Consider the following 19,875-nt stretch of genomic DNA (forward strand, 5'->3'; position numbering starts at 1 on the left):
CTGAAAGAGGCCATTTGGTCCAATGTGCCTGCACTGGCTCGTTAAAACGAGAGCCACTACCCAGTGCCAATCTCCTGCTTTCTCCCCATGTCCTTGTCTGTTATTCCTAGCCAGATAATCATCCAATGCCCCTCTTTTGAATTGCCTCAATTGAACTTGTCTCCACCACACTTTGAGGAAGCACATTCCATACAACTGAAATATCACGTTGACTTGGACACCCTCACACAATATCTTTTTTGAGTTTCATTCATAAGCCCTTGCGGTTAGAAACTGTTTCTGCATCACATAGGTTTCACACCTCTGATCTTATGCTACTTTACTTATGAACAGATTTGTCTAAAGTTTATCGTGGACACTCTCATTCCTTTGAAAATGTCCTTGCCTGAATCTATCATCTTAATTGCGCCCTAACAAAAAAAAACAATGAACTCAATCATATTATGAACATGACTATGGACTTAATCCATTGGATCAATATTGATACATTAGTTATATCTGACTATTGTTCTTTATTAAATCTAATATAGCATTAACCCCTTGTTGTTTCGGAACGGATTTTGCATGAAAACTGTCCTAAACACAAGCAAGAAATCTGCTGCTTTTGGAATGTGTTCAGCTGCTTACCAGAATTTATGTGGAAGTTAAAATCAACATTATCTCCTCTATTTGCAGAATAATTCAGCAGACTCTCTGTCTTTCCAATGTAGTAAGACAGAGCAGTTCTCTGCCTCTGTTGACAGAGTAATTTAGCACGCAGTACTGCACATTCATCTAAATTTCTGCATTTATGCCACTCCGAACTGCTACCAGAGAACCTAAACAAGATTCCAACTTTTCTTAAATCCGTTTCTGTATCGCTTAGTTTCTCCTTTTTGTTAGCCCCCAAAGCACAATTAATAACTTATCCCACTCATTTCTATTTCACTTGTTTTAATGCTTCTGGGCAAAAGTGAGGACTGTAGATGCTGGAAACCACAGGCAAAAGCCCTTCATAGGAATAGAGGCAGGAAGCCTCCAGGGTGGAGAGATAAATGGGGGGGGTTTGCCCGAAACGTCAATTTTCCTGCTCCTCGGATACTGCCTGACATGCTGTGCTTTTCCAGCACCACTCTGATCTAAACTTAAAGCTTCTGGGTCAAATCCCAGTCTACAACTTACTCTCATCTCTCTGTTGTTCCACATTCCGAAAGCCTGGATTTTAACACATCTCTGTACAGAAAACTGACAGGCTGAAGGGGATCACAGGTTGCAATCTAAATGGGGGTTTCTGGGCGGTTTATCGAGAACAACACATACCCAAGAGTTAGACAGAATCTGGAATTTCATCGAGTTAGCTTAAATCAGGAAAGGTGGTGGTATCATTGCTATGTCATTGGGCTGGTCATTTATTAGCCCATGCTAATGTGCTGGGGACATGGGTTCAAATCCGTTCACCTGGGCTGGTGGAATATATATTCAATTAATAAATCAGATCAAAAGCTAATCTCAGTGACAATGGTCATGAAACTATCATTGATTGCTGTAAAATCCCATCTGAATCGCTAATATCCCCTTAGGAAAGGAAATCTGCCATCCTTGCCCCGTCCAGCCTATATGTAACCCCAGACCCACAATGATGCAGTTTACTCCTGACTGACCTTTGAAATGGGCCGGGCACGCTGTTCAATTCAAGGGCAATTAGGGGCAGCAACAAAGGCTGGCTTTACATCTTGCATGAGAAAACGGTTCTGATTAACTGGCAAGTCGACTGTGATTGGTCAATTACAAAGGGGGATTGGTCAATTGGGCCAATGGGCTGAGGAGTGGCAGATGGAGTTTGATTTGGAGAAAGGCGAGGTGCTGCAGTTTGGTAAAACAAACGAGGGCAGGGCGTACACAGCTAATGGTCAGGCCCAAGGCAGCTTTGTGGAACAGAGACCTAGGGGTGCAGGTACATTGTTCTTTTAAATTTGTGTCACAGTAGGGAGAGTGGTTAAGGAGGCATTTGGCATGCTTGCCTTCACTGCTCAGTCCTTTGAGTCTAGGAGTTAGGATGTCATGCTGAGGTGGTAGAGGACGTTGGTGAAGCCACTTCTAGAACACTGTGTGCAATTCTGGTCGCCCCTTTATAAGAAGGATATTATTTTCCAAGATGGCGGCAGCGGCAGGGTAAGACGTGTCCGGGCTCAATGCCTATATATTCCTGCTCATCTGGCCAGCTGCATACTTCTTTGTTCTTGTTTTTTTGTTTGTTTCTTCATTTCTCTTTTGTGTCAAAGTTCACCTTTTTTCTTTCCTGTGGCTGTGGTGGAGGAAGGCGGTTGTGAGGGCATGCGGTGATGGCAGCGGCGGCGGCAGTGCGGTGGATCCGGATGCCAGGCCTCGTGGCCAGAGGTGGCCGTGGCTTTATCGAAGGCTTGGTGGTCGGTGGGTGTGGTCATTCCCCCCCGGAACAGTGAGGCGCTCTCACCAGTGAAAGCATGGTCATTCCGGTTCATCCATCGCAGCTATGGTGGCAACTTGGCAACTTCGTGCAGAGTCTTGGTGGGTCCGGTCTGTTCCTTCTTGCTGTGGCAGCCATGGTGAGGCTTTGATGTGGGCTTTGGCGGTGTGGTGGGCCTGGTCCTGAATTCCTTGCTTTGGCAGCCGCAGGGGTTGGGATTTAATGGGGAGTTTCAAGGGTGGTTTATCGAGAACAACAGATACCCAGGAGTGAGTTAGAATCTGGAACGAATCAAGGGGTTCAAGGCGGTTTGAATCAGGAAAGGTGGTGGTGGTCAGCAGTGGTGCGACATCGCCATGGAGGGAACAGGAGGTGAACTTTGACCTAACTTCCTCCCAATTATTTCTTCTTATAATTTGAGTTAATTTAAAATAGCGCTGAATTGTGGCCACTTCTACAAATACAACGGACAATAAATTGTTATACAGTTCTATTGTTTAATTGGAGAGGGTGCAGAAAAGATTTACCAGGCTGTTGCCAGGGCTGGAGGGCTTCAGTTATAAGGAGAGGCTGGGATTATTTTGCACTGGAGTGTAGGAGGTTGGGGAGAGAACCTCGTAGAGGTTTATAAAATCATGAGGGATATAGATAAAGGGAACATCAAAGGTCTATTTACTGGGGTGGGGGATTTCAAAACTAGAGGAGATAATTTTTAAGGTGAGATGGGCAAGATTTAAAAGGGGTGTGGGTGGAGGGGGTGTAACTTTTTCACACAGAGGGTATATAGAATGAACTGCCGACAGAAGTGGTACATGCAGATACAGTTTCAACAGTTAAAAGACATTTAGATAACTACACGAATAGGAAACTTTTAGAGGGATATGGGCCAAATGCAGCCAAGTGGGATGAGCTTAGTAAGGGGAAGCCTGGTCACCATGGACTAGTTGGACTGAAGGGTCTGTTTCCATGCTGTCTGACTCCATGACTCTGTGACTCAACCAGTCTGCATCCTTTCTTCAAACATTATAAATTATTGCCCCCTTCAAAATGTGACATTCTTGCCCCCTTCAAAATATGACATTCATCCATCCTGATGAATGCAATACAAAAAGCTTCAAAAGGATTTCTCATTTTATAAATACAACAGAAAAGTTCACAATTTGCACAGTTACTTAAGGGCAATAAAAGGACAGCAGCTGAATGGTTCTTTGAAAAATACCTTCCATTTCGACAACAATCACATCGTATACATTCGAGCAGTGAGTTGAATGTTTAGTCATTCCCGCTCTCCCTCCTTCCCTCTCCTCTGGACATAGTCCACTCTGCACCACTTCCCTTCCCCACACCAACCCCCAGCCCATGAAAGTCCCTGTTACCCACCTCCTGACAGCTCTGGAGGAACCGCTGTAGCTCCCATTGGACAGCCAGGCGCTCCAGCCAATCATGAGCCAGCTTGTAATTCTGTTGGCTCCTGCAAACAAAATGAAGGATGGTCAGTCCTGGCCTCAGGGGAGGGGTAACCTTCAAAAATCATCAGCGTGACTCAGCACAGAACGCAGCTCCAGAAAGTGCAACTGTCGTTAAAAAAAACAGCAGAAACAGCACACTCAGAAACTCCTGACAGATACTTGTGACAATGCTGTCACTTTAAAAGGGTTATTTTGTCCTGGGGTTTTTTTTTGAGAGGTTGTAAAGCAGAGGTGCCGCAGTGGCTACGGAAGACGGCCTAAGTCAACAATCAGAGGAGGCCTTTAGGTTTTTTTAAAACAGTTGTAACAATGGAAGGGGAGTAGCCAGTTCTCACAAATCAAGCTTTCTAGACTTTTTTTTAAACCATAGCAGCCAGAAGCTTTTTGGGTCCCAGAACAGTGGGAGCTTCAGCAAATTAATTCCTAGCTGTTACTCTTTCTGAAATCTCTCTTGATGTTGTTTCCTCCTGGATTGGAGAACTGCATAACAGAATCTATATCTGAATTTGCCTTTTTGCAAGGGGTGTGTCTATGGGCTGTTACAATATTGGAACAGTTAATTAGCTATAGGTTAATTAGTATCATTCAGTTCAGTTTTCCAATAGTTGAGTTATTTTAAATTCCTCTTACTTTTATTTGTATTTTAACAATAGTGTTTAAATAAATTGTTTAGTTAATGTCGAGTACTTTGACTAGTTGCATCACACCTGGAACACATTTAACTATGAAATAAGAAAACGTGAGGGTCTAGGCTACCATGTTAAAATATTTTGAGGGGGTCTGGTCTGGCCCAGAATACACTTCACACTCCGCTGTTGACCTGCCCACTGTCGTTGACATGAAGCTCCCTCTAGGTCACGTTAACCCTGGGATCAGAATCATTTGCTTTTGTCAAACATGGGCAAAAAGCAACACCACCAGCCATTCAATGAGGTCACAACCCATTTGTACCTTAGCTCCACACCTCAGAATATCCTTCGATCTAATATAAAAATTAACATCGAAACACAGAAAATAGGAGCTAGAGTTGGCCCACTTGGCACTTCAGGCCTGCTTCACCATTCAATATGATCATGGCCGATCATCCAACTCAATACCATGTTCCCACTTTCTCCCCATACATTTTGATCCTTTTAGTCCCAGAAACTATATCTAACTCCTTCTTGAAAACATTCAATGTTTTGGTTTCAAACGCTTTCTGTGGCAGAGAATTCCACAGGCTCACCGCTCTCTGGGTGAAGACATTACTCCTCACCTCAGTCCTAAATGGCCAACTTCATATCCCTAACTTATTTTTGAACACCCCCCAATCCATCGGAACATCAACCCAGTGATCACCCTGTCTAGTCTTGGTGGAATCTTACAGGTTTCTATCCCGCTTCATTCTTCTGAACTCCACTGAAAATAGGCCTCACCAATCCAATTTCTTTTCATATCTCAGGAACCAGTTTGGTAAATCTTTGTTATACTCTTAACATAGCCAGAATATCCTTCCTCAGGTGAGGAGACCTAACTTGCACACAGGCCTGATCTCCGCAAGGCCCTGTACAATTGCAGGACAACACCCTCGGTTCCTGTACTCGAATTCTCTCACTATGAATGCCAACGTAACATTTGCCTTTTTTGCCACCTGCCTGCTTAATTGCAGCAACATTATAACTCCTAATCATGGAAGTTGTAAATTAACTCTCAGTTATTTCAGTGAGAGAATTTAACTTGTCTTTACGTGGAGATGTGTTTCCTGCCATCTAATCCTAAATAGCTGCATGACAGAGGAGTTAGCTTCCCTCTACATCCCCGAGTGACTCCTTTAACCATCTTCATTAAATCGCCCTTTAATCTGTAATAAGCAGGGAATTCTACACTAATTTGTATAATGGTACACTCATAATCCCCTTAGATAGGCCTGGCATTATTAAAGTGAATCTTCATCTGCATTATTAATAAATACAGTGAAAACTGAGGTCCCCAGTCCAGGTCCTGTCCATTTAGGACATCCTGCCACTCAGCGTATGAGCCCTTTGTAAGATCATAAGGACATAAAAATAGCAGCAGTAGGCCATCCAGTCCCTCGGGCCTGTTCCACCATTCAGAAAGATCATGGCCAATCCTCTCCTGAACTCAGGTGCACTTACCCGCCCACTCACCATAACCCTCAATTCCTTTACTGTTCAAAACATCTATCTAACTTTGCCTTCAAAACATTCAATGAGGTAGCCTTCACTGCTTCACTGGGCAGGGGATTCCTCAGATTCACAACCCTTTGTGGGGGAAGACGTTCCTCCTCAGCTCAGTCCTGAATCTGCTCCCCTTTATTTTGAGGCTATGCTACTGGGGAAAAAAAAGTCCCACAATCCCCTTATTAACTCAAATCCTTCATTCCCGACAACGTCCTTGTAAAACTTTTCTGAACCCTCTCCAATTTAATAGTATTCTTCCTTATCGAAAGGCAACCAGAACCGTACGGCGAGATCCAGACAATATGGGAAAAGGGGCTCTCAATTTCCACCCTCAGTCCAAAGATGTGCAGGTTAGGATGGATTGGCTATGCTAAATGATCCCATAGTGCCCAGGGATGTGCAGGTTAGGGTGGATTGGCCATGATAAATTATCCCGTAGTGCCCAGGGATGTGCAGGCTAGAGTGGATTGGCCATGCTAAATTATCCCATAGTGCCCAGGGATGTGCAGGCTAGAGTGGATTGGCCATATTAAATTACCCCATAGTGCCCAGGGATGTGCAGGTTAGAATGGATTGACCATGTTAAATTATCCCATAGTGCCCAGGGATGTGCAGGTTAGTGTGAATTGACCATGTTAAATTGTCCCTAATGTCCAAGGATGTGCAGATGTTGGCACTCGTTAGGAGCTTAACCACGGACATTGCTGTCCAAGAGCTGGTCACTCCACCCTCTCAGCTCACAGGTACCAGAGTACCGAGCTTACACTGCTCTCACACTAGACAATTGTTAGCTGTGGGAAATGCAATGTTACAGGTAAAGGGTGGGGGGGCCATGGGTCTTTGGAGAGACCGTGTGGACTCAATGGGCCACATGGCCTGATTCCACACTGTAGGAATTCTATGATTCTAAGGGAGCACTGTCCCCATAAATTGCACAGTTTAGCTTACATTAACTGCCCAGTGTTCAATAACATTAAGACAAAGCAACCCAATTTTTATCTTACTTTGACTCACATTTCAAGGTTAAAAAATGCAATCGATCCATACTGTGGGCGTAAGAGTTGCAAATGACACCCACTGGTCTGCTTGGTCTCGTCTCCCTCAGCTCCGGTACAACCAGAACCATTCACTTCTAAGTATTACTTTTTTTTACTGGGTTAGGAAGCTGTGCAGGGGAGGAGCAGAAGCTGAGAGGAAGGTGGGGGGAGGGGGAGGCAAAATGTTTCAAGGCATTTTAAAGAACCCCCCTTTAAACTGGCTACCTTGAAACAGCAGCCAGTTTCAATGACTGACCAGTTAGGTCACAGTTGCTGTTAGACATCACCAGCAAGGATTTAAAGGAACCTTGCAGATGGTGTCACTCATTAGGGGTATAACCATAGACCTTGCTATCCAAAAGCTGACCACTCCACCCTCTCAGCTCACAGGTACCAGAGTACTGAGCCTACACTCCTCTCACACTAGACAGTCGTTCGATGTCAGCTGCAGTAGTGTGTCCAGTTGGTGCTGCATTACAGAAATCATGTAAACACGCTGAAGAGAGTGCAGAAGAATGGTTCTGGACATATGTAACTCTAGGCATGGAGAACAATTGGAGACTGTTCCCCTTGCCGAGAAGGCCGCTCAGAGGACATCTCATGCAAGTTTTCGAGTTTACAGTCAGAGTATTTGGGGAAAGAAAACTGCTTCTGATTATAAAAGGATCATTTGTAAATGGAGCAAATGTGAGGGCAGGCTTCCTCACATCGCGATTGGTTAGGGTGTGGAACTATCGATGGAGGCAGGTTCGACTGAGGCATTCAAGAGGGGCCATTGGATGGTTATCATCAGATTCCCAACAGTGTGGAAACGGGCCCTTCGGCCCAACAGGTCTACACCGACCCTCCGAACAGCTACCCTCTGACTAATGCACTGTGGGCAATTTAGCGTGGCCGATTCAACTGACCTACACATCTTTGGACTGTGGGAGGAAACCAGAGCATGGAGAGAACATGCAAATTCCACACAGACAATCGCCCGAGGCTGGAATTGAACCTGGGACCCTGGTGCTGTGAGGCAGTAGTGCTAAACACTGAGCCACAGTGCCACCTTAATAGGTTATCTTAATAGGAATAATGAGCAGGGCCACAGGAAAAAGGCAGGGGAATGGGCACTAAATCGCAATGCCTGTTGGGAGAGCCGATGTAGACATGATGGGCCAAATGGCCTCCTTCTGCCCTGTAATAACTCTGTGACTCCAAGCATTGGGAGCTACAGTTTGAGAGACTCTGTATGAAGATTTTATCATTACAGTCAATCTCAACCACTACCATTTAAAGGGAAGTAGTGGCATAGTGGTAATGCCAGTGGACTTGTAATCAGGAGGCCCAGCTCACAGTCTAGGGTCACAAGTTCAAATCCTACCAATTCATAAATCTGGAATTGAAGATTAATTACAGTGATCATAGCCAGGGAGGTTTCATCGTTACAAAAACCCTTCTGGTCCACCCAGGTAGGCAGGGAACTCAGCCTTCTTTGTGATTAGGAGAACGTAGGGTGGTACAGGTGGTGAGGTGCCATACCTGGTGGTGATGGACTTGGTTTGATCGTCAATCTTCTCCTGGTAGATGCTGCCAGCCTTCACTAGCTGCCCTCCTGCCTCCACCACCGTGTTGATCTTCTGCAGGTTAATCTCCAGAGTCACCAGGAAGTCCCGGTGCCTCTTGATCGCCCTCTCCGCTGCCTCCAGCGACACTGGCACTTCGAGTTGGGCCAACACCGACTCCTGGGCACAGGATGGACAACAGGAAGAGTGAAGTCGGAGCACCCCACCATTCACTGAGCCCGCCCCCCTCCACAAACATGAACAGTGATCCCAGTAGCTCAGGTTTATGGGGGGGGGGGGGGGGATGGTGACGCAGTGACAGTACCGCTGGATTGGTAACAGTCTGGGGCCATGGGTTTGAATCCCTCCCACAGGAACCAATGAATAAATCTGGAATTCAAAGGCAGCCTCAAGTGCCAGTGACTGCTATCATCGACCTAACGCCCATCCTCACCTGGGCTGGCCTTCATGTGACGCCAGACCCACAGCGATGTGGCCGATTCTTTACTGCCCTCTGGGATGTTGTTCATGGGATGTGGGTGTCTTAAAAACTGACTCTTCCTTATCCATCCCAGAGGGCAGTTAGGAGTCAGCCACATCAAACTAGCAAAAAGCTCTGCCCATCTTTATCCCTGAGCTACTCAGGAAAAAAACAACGAAGACCATCACTGCACAGCAGGCTGTCTCAGTTTCATAGTGGGGCTATTGATGTCATTCAAGAGCCCTGGGTCACCGTGGGGACAGTAGCTTGGAGCTCACTATCTACTGGCCAGCAGTGCGTCACCATCTCCCCATAAACGTGACCAGAGTGTGGGAGGTGAGGAGGTCAGAAGGCAGGTCACAGGTCAGCTGGAAGGGAGGTCAGAGGGTGACACAGAGGGGAGTGGAGGGCAGGTTGGAGGGAGGTCAGAAGGGGGTGGGATAATGGAGGGGAGGTAGGAGGTTGGTCATAGGGGTAGTGGAGGGGAGGTCAGTGAGGGATAGGGGATGGGAGGTCACTGTGATGGGTAGGGGAGGGGGGTCACTGTGAGGGGTAAGGGAGGGGAGGGGCCATTGAGGGGTAGGGGAGAGGAGGTCCCAGTGAGGGGTAAGGGAGGGGAGGTCCCAGGGAGGGGTAGGGGAGGGCAGGTCCCAGTGAGGGGTAGGGGAGAGAGAGGTCACCGTGAGGAGTAGGGGAGGGAGGTCCCAGTGAGGGGTAAGGGAGGGCAGGTCTCTGTGAGGTAAAGGGGAGGGAAGGTCTCTGTGAGGGGTAGGGGAGGGGAGGTCATAGTGAGGGTAGAGGAGGGGAAGTCCCAGTGAGGGGTTGGGGAGGGGGAGGTCCCAGTGAGGGGTTGGGGAGGGGAGGTCCCACAAAGGGCTGGTGGACAATAGTTCGCTCACCTGGCTGTTGAGGAAGCCTTCGGCCTGCCTGACGTCACGCAGGAAGAGCTGGTAAATGTGAGCCTGCAGCAGCGTTTCATGGCGGACCTGCCAGGCCTGGTGCAGCTTGACCCAGCCGTTCTGGAGTTTGTGCAGCCACTGCTGGATGGAGAGCAGCGGCAGCTCCATCTCACCCAGCGACAGCAGCTCGTTCACCGCCAGGATCTTGCGGTAGTCCTCCTCGTGTTGGCTGATCTCCTCCCTCAGCGCCTCGTGGCTCCTGAGGAGAGCCTCCGCCTCTGCCAGCGTGTTGGGCAGCTCCTCAGACACAGTGGCTCCCTGCGTACGGGCCAGCCACGACAGGAAGCTGTCCAGGTCCTGGATGAACTGCTGCAGCCTGCCAGCCACACTCAGGGAATCCTCGCAGCCTTGTAGCGCCTGCTTCAGCTGCTCCCATTCCTCACTGATCTCCTCGAATCGGATGAGGATATCCATCGCCTGCTCAGGGTGTGTAGCAGCTAAACTCTCCGCCTCCAGCTGCAGACCAATCAGCTTGGGCTCGATCACGGTCAGGGCTCCCTCCATGGTGGACAGCTTCCTCTGCAGCGCAATCACTCCCCCGAGGTCGTTACCGAGGTACTGCGTGGACTCGATGGCCCTCCGTTTCTCACTGATCTGCGACTTGATCTCGTTGCACTCCAGCGAATAGTTCTGGATGCGCAGCAGGGAGTCGATGCTCTCCTTTTTGCTTTCAACCAGCTGCACGATCTGTGCCCACCTGCAGGACGGAGCACAGTGAACGCCAGCTCAATATTCCTGCCTCTCGGAGCCAGCTCCCTGCGCAATCCACACACACCAGCACAATGTCCCACCAAGGACAAGGAGGGCTTTGTTGGCCCCCTCCACACTCACACACATCTAGAGACATACACAGACCCACACACACAGATACAGACACACACAGACCCGCACTCACATAGAGACATACACAGACCCACACTCTTACACAGATAGATACACACATACAGACCCGCACTCACACACAGATAGAGACACACATACACGCACACACACACCCATACTCAAACAGACACACACAGATAGAGACACATACACAGACCCACACTCACACACAGATTTACACACTCACACAGAGACACAGACCCCCACACACACAGATAGAGACACACACACTCAGATAGATACACACACACATACAGACACACTCAAATAGAGACAGGCGTGCACACACACGGATAGAGATTGACACACACACACGTGCACACACACAGACCCATATTCACACACAGATAGAGAGACACACAGACCCGCACACACACAGATAGAGAGACACACACACACACACTCAGATAGAGATTGACACAAACACACAAGCACACCAAGACTCACACTCACACACACAAAGAGACACACAGACCCTCACATACACAGAGAAAGAGAGAGAGATTTGCACACACACACACTCAGATAGAGATACACACACACACACACACACACACACACACACACAGATAGAGACAGGCGCACACACACATACATACACATGTATATACACAGACACAGTCTGACTGTGGGAAGGGGCAGTACCTGCTGTTGAGGTGGTCCTGACAGCCCATGACCTCTGTGGCACTGGGATGCCCATTTTCCACCAGCTGCTGAACAATTTCATTCACCTCCACCACCCGGACCAACATACTGTTCATCTCCTGTTCCAGACTCTCAAACCTACAGACAGAGAACCAGAGAGAGACACTTTCAGACCAGAACATCAGCCCTGAGAAGGGGAGACTCCTCCATATAACTCCCAACACAAACATGGAAAATTCATTTTCTGGGCATATCCATGCACCCGTACCCTAGTCAGACCCTGGACAGTCAGGACCAGTATACTCTCTGTCCCAGTCAGACCCTGGACAGTCAAGACCAGTATACTCTCTGTGTCCCAGTCAGACCCTGGACAGTCAGGACCAGTATACTCTCTGTCCCAGTCAGACCCTGGACAGTCAAGACCAGTATACTCTCTGTCCCAGTCAGACCCTGGACAGTCAAGACCAGTATACTCTCTGCCCCAGTCAGACCCTGAACAGTCAGGACCAGTATACTCTCTCTGTCCCAGTCAGGACCAGTATACTCTCTCTGTCCCAGTCAGACCCTGGACAGTCAGGACCAGTATACTCTCTCTGTCCCAGTTAGACCCTGGACAGTCAGGACCAGTATGCTCTCTCTGTCCCAGTTAGACCCTGGACAGTCAGGACCAGTATGCTCTCTGTCCCAGTCAGAACCAGTATATACTCCCTGTCCCAGTCAGACCCTGGACAGTCAGGACCAGTACACTTTCCTCCAGTATTACTCCTGCACAATATCGGGGGAGGGTGCAGCTTTAATTTAAACATTGAAGGGTAATCTTTAATAAATGTATGATGGGAATGGACTTGATCTCCCTATGGATAAATCTCCCTCTGGCAGTGCTGTCTCTCTCTCTCTCTCTCCCTCCTATCTTTCCCCCACCTCCCTCCCGGGGTGGTGCTCTCTCTCTCCCCCTCCCCCACTGGGGTGGTTCTGTGTCTCCCCTCCCCTCTCTACCCCCCACCACCCCGGGGCAGTGGGCTCTCTCTCTCTCTTCCCCTGGGAGTGGTACTCTCTCTCCCCCCCCCCTTCCCCCCGGGAGTGGTGCTGTCCCTCCCTCCCTCTCTCTCCCCCCCCCCCACCGGGGTGGTGCTGTCTCTCTCTCTCCCTATCACAACCCCCGCCCCCCGACTCTCTCTCTCTCTCTCTCCCCCCCTCTCTCTTCCCCTGGGGGTGGTGCTGTCCCCCTCTCTCTCTCTCTATCTCTCCCCCTGTGGGTAGTGCTCTCTCTCCCCTTTTCCCTTAGGTGAGGTGCTCTCTCTCCCCTCTCTCCCTGGGAGTGGTGCTGTCCCTCTCTCTCTCCCCCTGGGGGTGGTGCTGTCCCTCCCCTCTCTCCCCCTGGGGGTGGTGCTGTCCCTCTCTCTCTCCCCCTGGGTTGGTGCTGTCTCTCCCCTCTCTCCCCCTGGGGGTGGTGCTGTCCCTCTCTCTCTCCCCCTGGGTTGGTGCTCTCTCTCCCCTCTCTCCCCCTGGGGGTGGTGCTATCCCCCCCCTCTCCACTCTCCTCCCCCCACCCCAGTGGTGATGATGCCCTGTCAGGGTTCAGGCCTGTACCTCTGCTGGACCAGCTCGAGGTCCTCCAGTGTCCCAGGGACCTCCATGTTGTTAAACCATTGCTCCTTCTCGTCGATCCAGAGCTCACAGGCGTTGACCTCGGTGAACATGCGGTAAACCGCCAGGGCGTCCTGCAGCCACTGCCTGCGTAGGCCTGCCACCTCCTTCACTTCAGCGTAGAGGGTCTCCAGCTCTGACACCCGGCTCTGCACCTCGCCCGACTCCAGGTACTCGGGGGCCAGGCCACCGGCCTGAGTGCGCAGGGTGTGGACCGTCTGCCGGTGCTGCTCGATCTCCTCGGACAGGCCCCGGTGCTTCTTGGCCAGCGACTGGGTGGAGTACTCGTCGTGCCCAAAGTCGTCGCTGGAGGCCAGGCGGTAGGCGTCGTGCAGCCACAGCTCCAGGTCGTCCGCCTCAGCCTTGAACTGGAAGAAGCTGAGGGCCTCCTGGATCCGCCGCTGCCGCAGAGTCACCAACTCGTCCAGCATTTTCCACTGGAGCCGCACCTCCAGGATCCGCTCCTGGATGTTGCCGGTGCCGAAGTGTTTCTGCGCCAGGATCTGCTCGCCCTTGGTGATGGTCTGGGTGAGGAGGCCACACCGAGCCACCAACTCCCCCATCAGCGCCTCGTGCTTGGTCAGCAGCCGGGTGGCGCTGTCCACGTCCTTGCCGCAGTGGGCCGAGGAGATGACCTGCTCTTTCTCGTGGATCCAACCCTCCGCCTCCTCCATCTCCTGGAAGAACTCCCAGAGGCGGCGCCAGCCCTCCAGCTCCGCCCTCCGACACGACGCCAGCCGCTGCAGCTCCTCCAGGCAGCTGCTGACGTGCTGGACCCGGTTGCGGATGACCTGCGGGTCGCACGGCTGGTAACCTGTGGACGATGCAAGGGATTGGCTGAGAAGGGGGGAGGGGGCGGTGTGAGGGCGAAGGCCAAGAGTTCGAACCCAAGCGCGCCAACCCAGCCCGGACACTGCCACCATGTCGCACTGACCACCCCGCCAGGCCGTCACCCCCAGAACCTCACAGCACACTCTCAGTGGCTCCACCTGGTGGGAGAGATAACTTCAGCATCACCTCATGTCACCATGACAGCGAAAAACACAGCAAGGGTTGGGATTGGCCAGCCAGAGTCCAGTGCACCGTAGACAGTCCTCGCCAATCGACTGCACTATTGAGTGAGTTACATTGGCTGACTACAATGATCAGAAGGAAGATTGGCTCAGAGTTGTTTTCGAGTCATAGTGTCATACAGCACAGAAATATAACCTTCGGTCCAACCAGTCCATGCTGACCATAATCCCAAACCAAACTAGTCCCACCTCCCTCCTCTTGGCCCATGTCCCTCCAAACCTTTCCCATTCATCTATCTATCCAAATGTCTTTTAAATGTTGTAACTGTACCTGCATCCACTACTTCCTCAGGAAGTTCATTCCACACAAGAACCACCTTCTGCGTATAAACAAAATTGCTCCTTTTATCTTTCTTAAAATCTTTTTCCTCTCACCTTAAAAACATGCCCCCCAGTATTGAAATTCCTCACCCGAGGGAAAAGATACCTTATCTATACCCCTCATGATTTTAAAAACCTCCATAAGGTCACCCCTCAACCTCTTAAGCTCCAATGAAAATAGTCCCAACCTATCCAGCCTCTCCTTGTAACTCAAAGCCTCCAGACCCGGCAACATCTTGCTAAATCTCTTCTGAACCCTCTTAATAATATCCTTCCCATAACAGGATGACCAGAACTGAACACAGAGCTCCAGGAGGGACCTCACCAATATCTTTTATAATATGGTCAAGCACTTAAACTGCCAGGGCCTGGACAGTTATGGACTGGCTGCAGATAAATGGGATCAGTATAGCTTGATGTTTGTTGGTCAGCATTCACATAGTGGGCCAAAGGGCCTGTTTCCACGCAGTACGACTCTATGACCGTCACAGCATCCTGATGGGAAAGATTTTGGAGAATCTACAACCAACCCTGCCTCCACCCACCATCTCCCAATCACCTCCCCGCTCCCCCCCCCCCCCACCCCCACTCCCAGAGTGAGTCCCTGAAGCCCACATGGTTCCTGACCATTGGGATTCACTTCCGGAAGACCGGGATTCACTTCCTGCTTCCTGCCCTTGGCCAGCCCCAACTTGACACTTGGTGCAAATTAGTCATGAATACAGCACATGAAGAGGCCATTTAACATCTTGAACTAGTCACAGCTCCAGCTAGTGATTAGCTACAGACTGATAAACAGCCTCTCCTGCATGTCATTCAGTAATCCTGTGACCCCTCTACCACTTACACTGACTGTATCCCATTTAATATGAGGATAACAAAAATCCCAACTTGTTTTTGTTTGTAACATCTATTAATAATTTAAATGTACAGGGCAAGATACAAACAGCCTACAGGTGATGTAAAAACACAGGGTGTGGATACTGACTCACATCTGGTGAGTTAATGGAGCCTAACAATAAACTTAGCACTGAGTTAATTGTCGAAACCGGAAACAAAGACGACAAACACAGGGCAATTGGTGTGCCTAACCTCCTCCACTTCTAGTTCTGAGTTACATACAAACCTTCCAATTCAGTAAACTCCAGGGCGGCCATATTGAGGCTCTTCACTCGCTCAGCCTGCACCGAGATATCTGCCTCTAGGAGGCAGTGTTTCTGAAGTAGGTCCTCAGCCTCCAGCAAGTGCTTCCCCAAATCTTTCCAACACAACAGCATCTGTGGAGACAGTAGAAAAGACTTGAACAAGAGATGACATTTGTCATGGAGTCATCCACGGAGACTCCCTGTTAACACCTCTCCATGGAGACTCCTGGTTAGCACCTCTATCCAGAGAGACTCCCTGTTAACCCCTCTCCACGGAGACTCCCTGTTACGTCCCTCTCCACGGAGACTCCCTGTTACACCCCTCTCCACGGAGACTCCCTGTTACACCCCTCTCCACGGAGACTCCCTGTTACACCCCTCCCCACGGAGACTCCCTGTAACACCCCTCCCCACAGGGACTCCCTGTAACACCCCATTCCATGAGACTCCCTGTAACACCCCATTCCATGAGACTCCCTGTAACACCCCTCTCCACAGAGACTCCCTGTAACACCCCTCTCCACAGAGACTCCCTGTTACACCCCTCTCCACGGAGACTCCTTGTTACACCCCTCTCCACGGAGACTCCCTGTTACACCCCTCTCCACGGAGACTCCCTGTAACACACCTCTCCACGGAGACTCGTTACACCCCTCTCCACAGAGACTCCCTGTAACACACCTCTCCACGGAGACTCCTTGTTACACCCCTCTCCACGGAGACTCCCTGTAACACACCTCTCCACGGAGACTCCCTGTTACACACCTCTCCACGGAGACTCCCTGTAACACACCTCTCCACGGAGACTCCCTGTTACACCCCTATCCACTGAGACTCCCTGTACCACCCCTCTCCACGGAGACTCCCTGTAACACCCCTCTCCACGGAGACTCCCTGTAACACACCTCTCCACGGAGACTCCCTGTAACACACCTCTCCACGGAGACTCCCTGTTACACCCCTATCCACGGAGACTCCCTGTAACACACCTCTCCACGGAGACTCCCTGTAACACCCCTCTCCACGGAGACTCCCTGTTACACCCCTCTCCACGGAGACTCCCTGTACCACCCCTATCCACGGAGACTCCCTGTAACACCCCTCTCCACGGAGACTCCCTGTTACACCCCTATCCACTGAGACTCCCTGTACCACCCCTATCCACGGAGACTCCCTGTACCACCCCTCTTCACGGAGACTCCCTGTTACACCCCTCTCCACGGAGACTCCCTGTAACACCCCTCTCCACAGAGACTCCCTGTTATCTGCCTATTTGTGGAGACTATCTGACGGTTCATTCCTCGCACTCTGTTCCCACTGCACAGTGTTCCCCACACATCGATTTTCAATATTATTCTCTCTCCTTTCACTGTCTGTGAACAATCCCTGGCCATTCAGTAAAACAAACCTATCTCAAAATGGCGAGAAGACCTATCAGGCCATCACACTTGCTCCTGCTCCATTTCCCTGCTTACCCTTTCCCTTTAGGTATGATCTATCCACTGTCCCTTCTGCGCATTGCAGCCGCCCTGGGTTCATCTGCCCTCTGGTCGTTTTGCCAACCATCTCCGCCAAACATAGGAATCGGAGTAGGCCATTCTGCCCCTCAAGCCTGCTCTGTTGTTCAATGCGATTTTGGCTGATCTACTTCAAAGCTATTTTCCTGCACTTTCTCCATATCCCTTGACATCTTTAATATCTAGAAATTTATCAAACTCTGCCTTGACCAATCTCCATGACCGTGTCCCCATAGTCCTCTGGAGTAGAGTAATCCAAAGACCCACTACTCCCTGGGTGAAGGTTGGAGGGTAGCCAATATAAAAGGCAAGAGAGAACACAGAGAATTATAGAGCAGTGAGTCTGACTTTGGCAGTGGGGAAGCTGAGAGAGTCCATTATCAAAGGTTTTACAGCACAACGCCTTGGAAACAGCCGCAGCATCAGACAGAGTCAGAGACATTCATACAGTCATAGAGATGTACAGCTCGAAACAGACCCTTCAGTCCAACCCGTCCATGCCGACCAGATATCCCAACCCAATCTAGTCCCACCTGCCAGCACCCGGCCCATATCCTTCCAAACCCTTCCTATTCATATACCCATCCAAATGCCTCTTAAATGTTGCAATTGTACCAGCCTCCACCACTTCCTCTGGCAGCTCATTCCATACATGTACCACCCTGTTTGTGAAAAAGTTGCCCCTGAGGTCTCTTTTATATCTTTCCCCTCTCACCCTAAACCTATGCTCTCTAGTTCTGGACTCCCCAACCCCAGGGAAAAGACTTTGTCTATTTATTCTATCCATGCCCCTCATAATTTTGTAAACCTCCATAAGGTCACCCCTCAGCCTCCGATGCTCCAGGGAAAACAGCCCCAGCCAGTTCAGCCTCTCCCTGTAGCTCAAATCCTCCGACCCTGGCAACATCCTTGTAAATCTTTTCTGAACCCTTTGAAGCTTCACAACATCTTTCCAATAGGATGGAGACCAGAATTGCATGCAATATTCCAATAGTGGCCTAACCAATGTCCTGTACAGCCGCAACATGGCTAACTCCTGTACTCAATACTCCAACCAATAAAGGAAAGCATACCAAACGCCACCTTCACTATCCTATCTACCTGCGACTCCACTTTCAAGGAGCTATGAACCTGCACTCCAAGGTCTCTTTGTTCAGCAACATTCCCTAGGACCTTACCATTAAGTGAAAAAGTCCTGCTAAGTTTGCTTTTCCAAAATGCAGCACCTCGCATTTATCTAAATTAAACTCCATCCGCCACTTCTCAGCCCACTGGCCCACCTGATCAAGATCCTGTTGTAATCTGAGGTATCCCTCTTCGTTGTCCACTACACCTCCAATTTTGGTGTCATCAGCAAACTTACTAACTGTCCCTCTTTTGCTCACATCCAAATCATTTATGTAAATGACAAAAAGTAGAGGACCCAGCACCAATCCTTCTGACATTCCACTGGTCACAGGCCTCCAGTGTGAAAAACAACCCTCCACCACCACCCTCAGTCTTCTACCTTTGAGCCAGTTCTGTATCCAAATGGCTAATTCTCCCTGTATTCCATAAGATCTAACTTTGCTAACCAGTCTTCCATGGGGAACCTTGTCGAACGCCTTACTGAAGTCCATATAGATCATATCTACCGCTCTGCCCTCATCAATCCTCTTTGTTACTTCTTCAAACAACTCAATCAAGTTTGTGAGACACGATTTCCCACACACAAAGCCATGTTGATTATCCCTAATCAGTCCTTGCCTTTCCAAACATATGGAGAAAGTGAGGACTGCAGATGCTGGAGATCAGAGCTGAAAAATGTGTTGCTGGAAAAGCGCAGCAGGTCAGGCAGCATCCAAAGAGTAGGAGAATTGACGTTTCGGGCATGAGCCCTTTCCAAATACATGTACATCCTGTCCCTCACAATTCCCTCCAACAACTTGCCCACCACCGACATCAGGCTCACTGGTCTATAGTTCCCTGGTTTGCCCTTAACCACCTTTCTTAAACAGTAGTACCACATGAGCCAACCTCCAATCTTCTGGCACCTCACCTGTGACTATCGATGATACAAATATCTCAGCAAGAGGCCCAGCAATCACTTCCTTAGCTTCCCACAAAGTTCTTGGGTACACCTGATCAGGTCCTGGGGATTTATCCACTTTTATGCCTTTCAAGACATCCAGCACTTCCTCCTCTGTAATATGGATATTTTTCAAGATGTCACCATCTATTTCCCTACAGTCTATATCTTCCATATCCTTTTCCACAGTAAACACTGATGCAAAATAGATTTACTGGAATTCTTCTTGAATGTAACCGGTGTTGTTGATCAGGGGGAGCTAGTCGATGTGTTTTATTCGGACTTCCAGAAGATTTTCAACAAAGCAAGAGCTAAATTATAAAATTAAAGCAGCTGGGATTAGAGGGTAGTATATCGAGATGGAAAATTGATTACCAGACAGGAAACAGGAAGTTGGAATAAGTGGATCTTTTTCTGAATGACTAGTGGGGGACTGCAAGGATCAATACTAGGACCCCAGCTATTCACAATGTATGTCA

General features: G+C 49.5%; 1 protein-coding gene across 1 annotated transcript in view; it reads right to left on the reverse strand.

Annotated features, from left to right (window-relative positions):
* The window catches only part of LOC132836640 (spectrin beta chain, non-erythrocytic 4-like), a 197,079-nt gene that overhangs the window by 136,813 nt on the left and 40,391 nt on the right, over nucleotides 1–19,875 (reverse strand). The window contains exons 12-17 of the mRNA XM_060856031.1: nucleotides 15,793–15,943; nucleotides 13,216–14,086; nucleotides 11,626–11,763; nucleotides 10,039–10,795; nucleotides 8,636–8,838; nucleotides 3,806–3,896 (exon numbers count right to left, since the gene is read on the reverse strand). Coding sequence (XP_060712014.1) covers nucleotides 3,806–3,896; nucleotides 8,636–8,838; nucleotides 10,039–10,795; nucleotides 11,626–11,763; nucleotides 13,216–14,086; nucleotides 15,793–15,943 — 2,211 coding nt within the window. The remainder of the gene's footprint in view (nucleotides 1–3,805; nucleotides 3,897–8,635; nucleotides 8,839–10,038; nucleotides 10,796–11,625; nucleotides 11,764–13,215; nucleotides 14,087–15,792; nucleotides 15,944–19,875) is intronic.

The sequence above is a fragment of the Hemiscyllium ocellatum genome, chromosome 47 (assembly GCF_020745735.1).
Source record: "Hemiscyllium ocellatum isolate sHemOce1 chromosome 47, sHemOce1.pat.X.cur, whole genome shotgun sequence".
Taxonomy (NCBI): Eukaryota; Metazoa; Chordata; class Chondrichthyes; order Orectolobiformes; family Hemiscylliidae; genus Hemiscyllium; species Hemiscyllium ocellatum.